We start from the raw sequence: 11,818 nt of genomic DNA, 5'->3' as shown, positions 1-11,818 counted from the left end.
GTGGTACTTTTTTTTTATTGTTACACTTTGATAATGATTTCACTATTCGCCACCATTTACCAGGAGGAATTGATTTATCTAGTATTTGTGATGTAAGCTTTTGTTTATACTTGTTTTTTTCAGTACGAACCATGTCAGTAACCTGATTTCTTAAGCAACGATATTTGTTCCATTGGTAGTCACTATTAGTTTTTTTTGCTTTATAATGGATCCTATTACGTTGGCGCATTTTACGTCTTATGGCATTGGTCATGAATGGTTTATCAGAAGGGCGAATGACAACTACTTTTTTAGGAATGTGTTGGTTCACATGCTGTGTGAATACATCTGTGAAGTTTTTATAGACATCATTAATATTTGTAGAGTTAAATACATCCCTGTCCCAATTGACCTGAAGTAGATCACTATCTAGTGAGGTGTAGTCAGCATGTGCGTAGTCTGTAAGTATTCTTCTATATGCCCTTTGTTTGTAAGTTTTAAAGTGAATTTCAAGAGTTACTGGACTGTGTGTACTACAAAATGGGGTTAATACATCTATGTTCTCTATTCTTTCTACAGCGTTAGTAATAATTAGATCTATACAAGTACCCCTTGTGGTGGTATAATTAGTTGGTTGAGTTATAACATTTGTAAGGGAAAATTTTTGGAGCATATGCTTAAATATATGGTTACCATCAGCTAACATATCAATGTTAAAATCACCCATCAAAAATATGGGTAAGCCAGTGTCTATAGCATTTTCTAGTGATATTGCTAAGTTGTCAAGTACATCAGCCCTGGAATTTGGAGGTCTATACATAACCCCAGTTAAAAATTTGTTATTAACACAATGAATTTCTAACCATATGATTTCAATATTTGGATTACTCAGGTCGTTGCGTATCAAAAACTGCAAGTTGTTCTTAACATAAATTATAACTCCACCTCCAAATCTATTACGGTCTAATCTGACAGGCTTGTGAAATCCCTCAAATTCAATTTTCTCATCAGAAATGGTTCTATCTAGATGACTCTCAGATATTCCTATTACATCAAAATCACAAAGTTCGTTAAAAATAATATCTACCTTCGACTTAAGACTACAAACATTATTATGTACTATTTTGACATTTGACAATAATGAACCTTGAACGGGACCAGGATTGAATTCTATCCCACCAATTAATAGTAAAACAGTAAGTACCAATAAAGCGTAAGACAATAACGTACCTTTAGGAATTGGATGAGTCGGCTGTATTTCATAGTAAATGCTGTACATGAGAATATTAGTCATACGAATCAAAAATGTAGAATAAACCTTTATGCACAGCCTTCATCCCACAAAATGTAAACAAATCTACTTTTTCTTTCGTATTGCACAGAGTGTAAGCTAATGACCGAAATGGCCTACATTTATAGTAATGTACTCTCGGGTGAATAAAGATAATCAAGTAACAATGTATAAGCAATATCTTATCACTTCTATAGGCTAATAGTAGTGATTTATAAAAGAACAATAATGGGTAATATGATTTTCCACTACAGTAGAAAATAAATGAAATACATAACTTATAGACACATGGGTATTGTCGAGGTGACAAATAAACAGAAAACTTATCTACAAGGCATTTCTGAACAGTAGAAATGTCGATTAGGTTACATGAGGAAAATCCAATACAAGGTACATAAAAAAGGAGGAAATAGATTGTAAAGAACATGAATAGAGCTATTTCCCCTAACTAACAGCTGACTAATGTAGTAAGTTAAACATGTTTACTGAAATTAGATGATACCCTTTTTTTTTAGAGCATACAAGAGACAAAGATTATTATGCTTCTTAACGACGTTGATCAATAATACACATATGGGTTAAGTGAAAGTACATAGCGTTTCTAGGATTTTACGAATTAAATAATAATTTGACCAGTCTGAAAATGGACTAAGGCACGTGGGTGGCTACAGAGCAACAGCTCTAGTAGCCAAAGTTAATCACGAAGAACGACTTAGTCCCTTTCAGTCACAGGGGTAGAAGTGGTCAGGATACGTTCATCATAATGATGCTCCAAACGCGTTTTTAGCTTTTCGAGGTCGTCCTCTGTGGTAAGTGTTATACGATTTTCATCCATTTTTACAATGATGCGACCATCATACGTCCACACACTATCGACAAGTCTGCTACGAGCAAGCTTGCGAGCTTCAAACAGGATGTTGGATCTTTGTTTAGTCAGTGCTTCGTTAATAAAGACTCTCGATGAAGTACTCGGATTATGGTTGTAGTTTTTAAGATTGCGCTTATGATGAAAAACTGTGGCGCGATCTCTGTAACTGAGAAACCGTACAATGATATCTCTTGGTTTCCCATTCCCCTTGCGCGGGCCGACTCGATGGGTTCTCTCTATTCGGTCCAATCCAATTTTGGATGTTTCCTTGGATAGTATCAGATTGATGACATTCATTGCTAGTTTGTCAGTATTTTCACTGGTTCCCTCTTCAGGGATTCCTGAGAATTGTAGGCAAGTTCTGCGGGAATACTGTTCCATCTCGTCAATCCGGTCATTTAATAATTTTGTCTCATTTTGAAGTGATTTAATTTGGGGCATGAAGAGTTCACTCATACAGTTTTTGATGAAGGGTTTCTGCATTATCAAATCGATAACCTGTTTGGTGCCCCGTTGATCCTTGGTGAGGTCATCAAGCAAGGAACTTAGTTGGTTGAGTTGGGGGTCATCAAATGATGTTGTTGAATCATTGTTGGTGGAGTCGGAGGGTGAGCTCTCAACTCTTCCCCTCTTTAATGGAGGTTTGTTTGGTGTAGTCGCTGGTCTTGCGGCTCCCTCACCAAGTTTAGCACTATCAGTGGGTCTATTTGTTACAGATGATTTGACTGCAGCTTTATTGATGTTTTTAGTGGTGGGTTTATTGTTTGACATCATTAGATAAGTAGTTGTAGCTGGTTTGGTAACAAGTTATTGAGTATTAGCACATATATAGACACTGACAGATCACACTGGTATCTCTTTGTTTACATTAACAGTTAGGTTGGTGAAAAGTATTCACATACCTGAATGTTCAGAGTTCATTGTTTTTCCAAGAATTTCACCAATTTATCACTAAATTTTAATTCAAGACTATACAGCACATACCAGTCACCCTTATACTCATCACACAATCCATTTATAGTTAATTGGAATGGTATATATCACATAATCAGCCTAATATAGGGGAGAGCTGAAAAGTGTGGCCTACTCCATTGCTGTGACCTTGACCTTGACTTATTTTATTATTATTAATAAAAGAAGATCGCCAGCCACAGGCTCTTGGAATGTCTTCATCCGGTAAGCATCAAATCGCTTGTTAGTTCAACAATCATATTTTAAAGTTTGATTGTATTTCTGAACTTCAGGCCAAATTTAGAAAAGTTTTAAGTCTTAAAGACTCCCTGACAGCTCTGTTTATGGGCTATGGAAACTCAGGTGGCCAATAAGGCCTAGCTGTGGTAATCTTGTTTAACTCCTCCCATTCTTTTAATGAGTACAAAGGAGCTTGAATATGCATTCTTTAAGTTTTTGAAATGCTAAAGATTCTGTATACAGGTTAATATATGTAGGTGACAGTGCTAAGAGGAGAAGAACAGTGCCAGTAAACAACACCTCATCAGAAAACAATAAGTAATTGAAATAAATGATTGATACTTGCTACAGTAAAACATGGTTATACATGTAGCAAACACACTTACAATTAATTGATGCTTATAGGAAAGTGATTGTCAGTCTCCCAGTGACTTAATTACAATTGCTGTAATCTTGACGGATATAACAAATTACACTTATAGAGAAGTAAAATCGCCCATCCCTGGCACTTTGTTATAAACATGTTTTATTGTACCCTCTTCTATGCATGGCACATATATTACAATTAATGTCGAAATCTTCTTTGTTACTATGCATTTCAGTTTCACTCCAACAGAGAATAGTACAGATTGAGTAGGAAAAGTTGGAAGTCATGAGATGCAATTTGCAAGTTGAGAAGCGCAAGCTGGAGCTCATGGAGCAGTATGTCCATTGGAGGATGGAGTCAAGGGCAGAGTACAGTACACCATCAGTGTCACCAGTCATAAGAGGACTTTTTGCATCTTGATTTTAAATATCTAAACCATAAATGTCTGCCATATTTTAAATTTGAAGTATATATTCATAATTGGTTGGGTGTAAATACAACATTTACAATGTGGTCTTATTTTAGCATTAAATGCATATTTTTGGATATCATCAATTCTATATAACACACCAGGCTATGCTGACAAATTGAATACCATGCTGTATTCCATTTGTCTGCACGGCCTGGTGTGTTATAGGACCGAGGAAACTTTGCTGGTAAAATATTTCTTAAAATCTTTACTTCCTCTCCAGAACCACTGTGCCAAAATTGCCAATCTACATTTACATTCAATTTGTTTTTATGTATTCTCAAACCTATAATATATGGAATTTTTGCAAGTTTACCTCCCCTTGGCTCGAGCCAACATGAGCCAATATGAATTTTGCTGATCACATTTTGTCTGGTCTTTGTTTGTCTGTCTGTCTGCACATTTTTCAAATTTTTTGCTGCTTTTCTAGAAGCACAGTACTCGGTCAATTTCAACCACACTTGGCATATGACGTTTTTATCATAAATTAGAACACAAACACTATGGAACAATTTAACTTTGTATTACCAATAGGTATTAATTAAAATCAAATATGCAATTAATTTTGTACAAACAAATTGGTGTTATTGAATTGTATATACTCCTGTATTGAAATTGTACATAATGAGCTAGTCATACCGATAATTTAGTCATACATGTATTTTAAATACTTGTGCGTATAACTTTTTTTCATGTGCTTCAAAGTTGGAATATGTTTCGTTTAAGAAGCATACATGTATGTACAACATCTCATCATATTCACATGCATTGATTATGTACCTGTATTCATTCGTTGTTATGTTTGACATTAGATATTTATTGTTAAGAATGTTTTTAATTTACCTACTCAAAAGACAGTCATTATGTAGATAAAATACATGTACACTATTTGATAAAATTGACACTAGCTAATAGTCTGATTTCATACAAATTTGCAAACTTATGTGCAATTCAATATACATGCTTTTCTTAAATGTAAAAAATGATATAATTATAATTGTAGGCATATCCATACTTATTTTCATTTACATGTATTTAAGTCAATATGTGTTAAAAGAAATGTATTTATACATATTTGTCAAAAGTCAATGTTACATATATGTAAATGTATATGTGTTTAATTTAATTATTATTTATCACAACTGAAAATTATATATTTGTTAAATTTCCATGTTTTGAACATTGGTCTGTGTTTATAACTTAATAACATTCATTGATATCACAAATAGAAATATCTAAGTGTCTTTTTTTCTGGCAAGTAGACTGTAAATACAAAAAACTACTTATAGAGCAAATCTCTGGATGAGCCTTTGTCGGACAGTCTGGCCAGCAGCGTCAGCATTTGCTCCAGGCTGAGGAACCCCCTGATCTGGACGAAATTGAGCTCCATGTCATCTACTGGCAGCTTGATGTCCATACACAGGTTGTGCAGCTTGAACACAGCTGTGATTATTTGAACACTTTTGGCAGGTGTAAATAAAAGCATCCCTCCAGATTTATGTATGCACCTGAAAGTAAACAAAGTAGGTTTCCTCACTGATTCTTGGGTTTGAACCCGTTGAAAATCGTATGATTGTTTAAGGGAAACAAAATTATGTATATATTTTTAAATCCCGTAGGATTTGCAAACACCAAGAGCCCGTTCAACAACAACCCTTGTTTTGCTGTGGGCGGAGTTGTAATTTTCCTCTGCCTGGCTGCTCGGGTTAGCTTTTGGGGTCATCATTCGCAATGCATATGCCGAGTCTCCAAGAAGCCAACCGTCAACTCTGTGGAAAGATGGAAATATAGGATCTCTAATGATTTGCTATGGTATAGGGTCATAGGCGTCGGTAGCCCCCCCCCCTTTTTTTTGCAAAGTTATACCTAACAATTAGAAACATAGCATGAAAATAGAGGGTTCAGCCCTCCACTTTTTCCTCGCAGGAAAGAAGATTATTGTTCCTAAATTTACCTTGAAAGATTGAGAAGTTGGATTCAGAAGCATACTAGCCCCCCTCCACGGATTAGGATTTCCATGATTTTGGGAATTGCTTTTTTCTCAATATTTCTGAGGATTAGTCTAGCCCCCCCCCCCCCCCCCCCACTTTCAATTTGCTTCCGACGCCAGTGAGGGTTTTTATCCAACGAGCCACCAACATGGTTAAAATATAGAAAAATTTTAATTTATCGTGTGGCAGTAAAAACAGAATTTACAACAAGACAATTGATTTTGTATTTACCGCCAACCGGTAAATTCGAAATTTATAACATATACGTGCAAATTGATAAAATTTATTTATTTTATTAATTATGTTCAGATTAAATTCAATACCTTGTTTCCATATGGGTTTTCAGTGCGAAAACATGAACGCATCGTGGGTTGACCCAGGCCATTTGCAAACTAGATTGGTAAACCTTGAAATTAAAAATAATGCGGATTTCAATTATAGATTTTCTCGGTATTCATTTAATGTAATATAATATTGTAGTTCTGTTGAATGAAAGAAATAAAAGAGAAGAATGATCACCTTAAAGAAGCGTCAGCAACCACTTGTACGTTCATAGCGTGGAAGCCCTTCCGACAGACGTACTCTGGTTCATTGTCTTTGGGTGCTATGATAGGAATTAAAGTCCCATCAACGGCGCCGAGGACGTTTGGAAATCCCGCAATCTGATAAAATTCATGTTTTGTACGAATTGCATCATTGCCTACAACAGTAAACATGCTGATTTTAAAGAGCGTCCCATTCATGTAGATGTATATATACAAAGATGTACTAAAATTCAATAGATGTAATAATTATATTTAATACATCCAAAATCAATGATATCTATACATGTATAGCGGTACATGTACTAGAAATTTTAACTTGTACACACCAGTTGGAAAATTGATGTTATGGAGCCTATTGCAAATGCTTTTGGTCACGTTATCAATTGCTCTAGAAACACTAGCTCTAGAAATCCCGTGTAGGTCGCCGCACTCAGAGAAAAAAGCTGACTTCGACAACTATCTTACTGTCACTAGAACCTGAAAAAAGTGTACGTACCATAAATAATTGAACCTCTATTTCATACGTGTGTCTGAGAGAGAGAGAGAGAGAGAGAGAGAGAGAAAGAGAGAGAGAGAAAACTTGCCATACATTTACATGTAGATGTAGATGGGGGGGGGGGGGTGTTGGAAGAGAATCAAGACCTTGGTTTCGTTGTAATTACTATTCAAACATAGATTCACTTACAGCAAATATTCACAATGTCTTTAAAATAAAATATAACGCCCGGTATTTACATTATTTTCAGTACAAACTTGAAAGACGGCGTTCAACCAAAATGAATGAATTCATTTTTATTGTGCACTACGATACTTTATAACATATAGTATACAATCATTTTTCATGGGGTTATGGTTTATAATGGTTCAAATATACTTATATGTATACGTATGTAACTTTCTATTGTATTCTCATCAATTTACTAAATGCATCTTTAAACACCAGAAGATGCCAAGTTATTGCTGTCGTTTTATACTATTTTTTTTTAAAAAGCAAGTTACTTATTAGTGTTACCGGTGTTATTTGCATTTTACTTGATATATATTTACAAAATTTTACATAATATTAAAATGTTCTTATATTTCAAAAGAAGCTATATCGTTTGCGAAATCGTATCTAGGCCTACTTAAACTTTCTCGCTCTCTCTCTCTCTCTCTCTCTCTCTCTCTCTCTCTCTTTACTGCACACCTAATCATAGAGCGAACATTGTCAATGTGTAATTTAATAAAAAAGGTGAAAAAAAGTTAAAAGTATATAGATTTTATAGTATAAAAGTTATATAGTAAGGTCTTTGTATTATAGTAGTTGACACTAACACATTTCTGTGACTGCATGTTGTATTTTCCCTCCGTGTGTACATGTACCATTCATTAAATGAAATATATAACGGCAGATAACTCTAAATAAACATAGTTCAAGTCTGACTCGGTCGTCGGTAAATTTATTCACCTGTGTGCAAGCTGACAGTGCATGGCTCCTGTTGGTGTCCGGCTCAACGTCCTCCCTGACAATATCTATGAGGCGGAAAAGAAATTCCCTTGGTAGACGATACTGCTCGATCACCTCCGTGCCATTTAAAAAGTCTAAGAGGTTTGTTCTGTCTCGAAAAACACGTTCTCTTCTTATTAGTTTTCTCTGCTCGTCGTCTGCTAACACGGCGGCCATTTTTATTTGTTTACGTGCACGTAAATCAATTTAAGAGTGCCCCTGACTGCTCCTAGACTTAAGAGCAACTTCCATCGTAACTCGCAACTCTTAGTGAAACGCACTTACGTGCAACGTTCACGTTTACGTCTACGTTTACGATCTACGATACGTTAGTGAAACGGTCGCCAGTAATTGAAATATCATAATTATCGAAAAGTATTGTTATCGGAACCATTTCGAGATTTTCAATCGTACATTTCATTTTCTTGTCAAAACTATTCATCATCAATTGTCAGTAAAAAAAATCTATTTTGAGTGTTTATGCATAATAGAAATGTGAGACGTTTATTATGTTCCAAAAGTAACGTACCTAATTTGTATTCATTCAGCAGTCAACATTGCTCATCAGTTCCTTCATAGCTTTATTCAGTATATCACAAACAACTGTAAGCTTTTGGGGAAAAAAAGTAAAAGGAAAACCCCCTTAAGCAAAACTGCCCCCTAATGTTACAATACAAGTTACTCTATTTTCCTTACTGCTATCAGATCAGATATGTACGAAAGCCGAGAAGGATCATTCGAGATTCGAGATTCGAAATACGAGAATCGAAATTCGAGATTCAATATCTAAATTAACCAATCAAATCAAGGATCTGAAAATATGTATCCTAGCGACATCAAACTGTTCTAAATAAAAATCATACGTACATGCTCTTATATACAAATAAATGCTATGTTCACTTCTCCCTACCTAACTAAATGATTATTTGTATTTACTTTTACACAGAATATCTAAGTAGACTAGTAATAATGCAGTGTGCTTCGCGGATCTAAGTGATTTTGTTTGCCCTGGTGCATTTCCACCTGATGCGTTTGAACCCTAAGGTATTTCACCACCAGTAATTAGTTTAAAACCCGGGTTTATTCACCCCTTTTGAGTAAAAATGCGGTTATGGTAGAGAACTTCATAAGCGGACCTAATTTTTTCTGTAGGGGGTCCTAGGCCAATTTTTAAAAAAAATTACTATGTAAATTTAATAAGCTCCAATTTTCCCGAGGAGGGGGTCCAGATCCCCTGACCCCCTCCTTTCTAGATCCCCGCATGAAGATTAGTACATGTATCTAAATAATCTAAATATAAATAATCTGTCCTGTTTCACTAATAAATATAAGCATTACTAATCGTTTTTATGTATGCATACAGTGATACACTAGTACTATGATTATAAACAAATCATTGAGATATTATCACATCATACGGAATTATTTTCCTCAGTAAACAACTTATTATGAGTCTGACTTTTGGAATTGTTTTCAATATAGAAGGATACCTACTCTCTACAATTAAAGGTAGGGATAATAGGGTGCCAATTTGTTCACATTGCCGATTTCTTGTGCAGAGAACAGTAAAACCTTTTATTTGATTGTGCATGAATATTTCAAAATTAATTGTTGTACATATATTTTGTTATAATTCATTCATTGATATATCAACAAGAAAGAATAAAAGCATATGTTTCACAGCCAAGTTAAGTTTCTCTGTAGTTTCCTACCCCCTACCCCCACCGCACCAAAATTGACAATAATTACATATGTCATACAAATGTTTACTTTTTTGTAAGTAAATCTCTAAAGATGTAAATAAGCACTGCAAACAAAGATGTGTGTATTTAATATACTACTACAGTACACTTAGCCAGATAAAATGTAATCAGGATGAAGCTACAAGGGGTGAGTGGTGCAAATTTACCAATTTGTCGCCAAACACACAGAACACCAAATAAAGAAACTGTAAGTGGTGTGTGGAATGCATAAAAGATGGCGGCAAATTATCTCAAATAATCAGTGCAAAAACCCACAAATAGACTGTTATTTGTTACATACATGTATCCTGCAAAAACATTGATAAAAAATGTTATCGTCCCATAACATAGCCGATTAAGTTAATGTGTACATATGGTCAACGTACATGTAATTCTAATATACAAGAAGCCCATAAATTCAATATATTTTCAAAAATTAATAGCTTTAAATCCAGTGGATGAAAGAAAAGGAAAGCAAGTCGAACTCGATGAGTGCTAATACCTGTGTTGAATGAATGGTACAGTAGGATATGCGCAAAAAAGTCCCGTCTACTCTTTCCTACCCTATAATTATTGGAATATTAAATCCGATTATAAGAGTCAAATTAAAAATCAAATACGGATATGTTCCTGTTTATCAAAAGTAAAACTACTCATAATTTATCTACAGTGCATCGTTATGGAGCTACTCAGAAAGTTTTATATTAATTTGCCGAGCCAAATAAAAAAAACAAAGTGCATCAGGACAGAAAAATAAATTAGGGCTATATAGCCCCCCCCCCCGTCCCTCTTGAAATGTATATACTGAAAACTGATTATTGGCGTACAACATCCACACACAATTTAAAGAAAATTTCATGGTTTTTTTATCATTTTCGCTAGCTAATGTAAGACATCACAAATACCCCAAACCCCCTCACGGAAAAGGAAATGCTAGGTGATGAGAGAAAAAGAGAGAGAGAGAGAGTCGATGTAAATCACAGGTGCGCTAACACCGTTAAAATTAAAGCTTGCTAGTTGGTCTGCCCTACCCTAGCTACCTCCTCTCTTTTCTCGTTTTAGAGGCTTAATTATTGTCTATATATGCTTGTAACAAATCAAATCAATTTCAAATTCTAAATCAAACTGAATTTGACACTACAAAACTCTCTGTCTGTCTGTCTGTCTGTGTCTCTCTCTCTCTCTCTCTCTCATATCGACAATGGGATTGCCATAACCTACAATACACTATTCTTATCTGGAGTTTTGTCTTTGAGGTTGTAAATCATTATATCTTCTATGGTTTAAAACTTTATCATAACCTATATTTTGACATGTCGATTATTTCATTGAGTTTCGTTTCATAGCTAAAACATTTAGATTAAACAGATCTTTCTTCGCGAGCCGATTTTTACAACAGTTCGGGTTAAAATTGTTCGGGGGGGGGGGGGGGGGGAATACATACATACAATACATACCACTCTATAAGAGCTATTAAGACATTTATTTGTAGGAAAGAGCATGTACCAGGCACTTAGCATCGTTTTTGAAATTGGGGGGCCAGACTCATCCTAAAAATCTTGACAAGCAAAAAAAAAAAAAATTATTTCCTTTTTTTCATATCAATTTTTTACATACTCCCAAAAAAATGGGGGGGCCAACCCCATGGTAATTCAATTTTCTATATGTAAATTTTAAAAAAATTGTTGCTGCGAGAAAAAGTGTGGGGGGGGGGGGGGGGGGGGGGGCAGCCCCCCCCCCCCCTGATGCTGCGTGCCTGTGTACGAATGATCTTTATTTAGAACAGTTTGATGTTGCTAGGATACAGGTTTCAGATCCATGATTTGATTGGTTAATTTAGATATTGAATCTCGAATTTCGAATCTCGAATCTCGTATTTCGAATCTCGT

General features: G+C 35.1%; 1 protein-coding gene across 1 annotated transcript; it reads right to left on the bottom strand.

The window, feature by feature from the left end:
* Window positions 1-1,209: 1,209 nt before the first annotated feature.
* Window positions 1,210-3,245, bottom strand: LOC136274088 (uncharacterized). The gene has a single exon (XM_066080284.1). It carries the CDS (start codon window positions 2,910-2,912, stop codon window positions 1,983-1,985), a length of 930 nt encoding a protein of 309 aa, XP_065936356.1. The 5' UTR covers window positions 2,913-3,245; the 3' UTR covers window positions 1,210-1,982.
* Between the last annotated feature and the right edge of the window lie 8,573 nt (window positions 3,246-11,818).

This window comes from Magallana gigas, chromosome 1 (genome assembly GCF_963853765.1).
Source record: "Magallana gigas chromosome 1, xbMagGiga1.1, whole genome shotgun sequence".
Lineage (NCBI taxonomy): Eukaryota > Metazoa > Mollusca > Bivalvia > Ostreida > Ostreidae > Magallana > Magallana gigas.
Note: the sequence above shows the minus strand (reverse complement) of the source record. Positions and strands in the feature narration are given on the sequence as shown.

Bases quoted from the DNA above. Each gene is read 5' to 3' on its own strand.
- LOC136274088 (XM_066080284.1), bottom strand. From the start codon at position 2,912: ATGATGTCAAACAATAAACCCACCACTAAAAACATCAATAAAGCTGCA.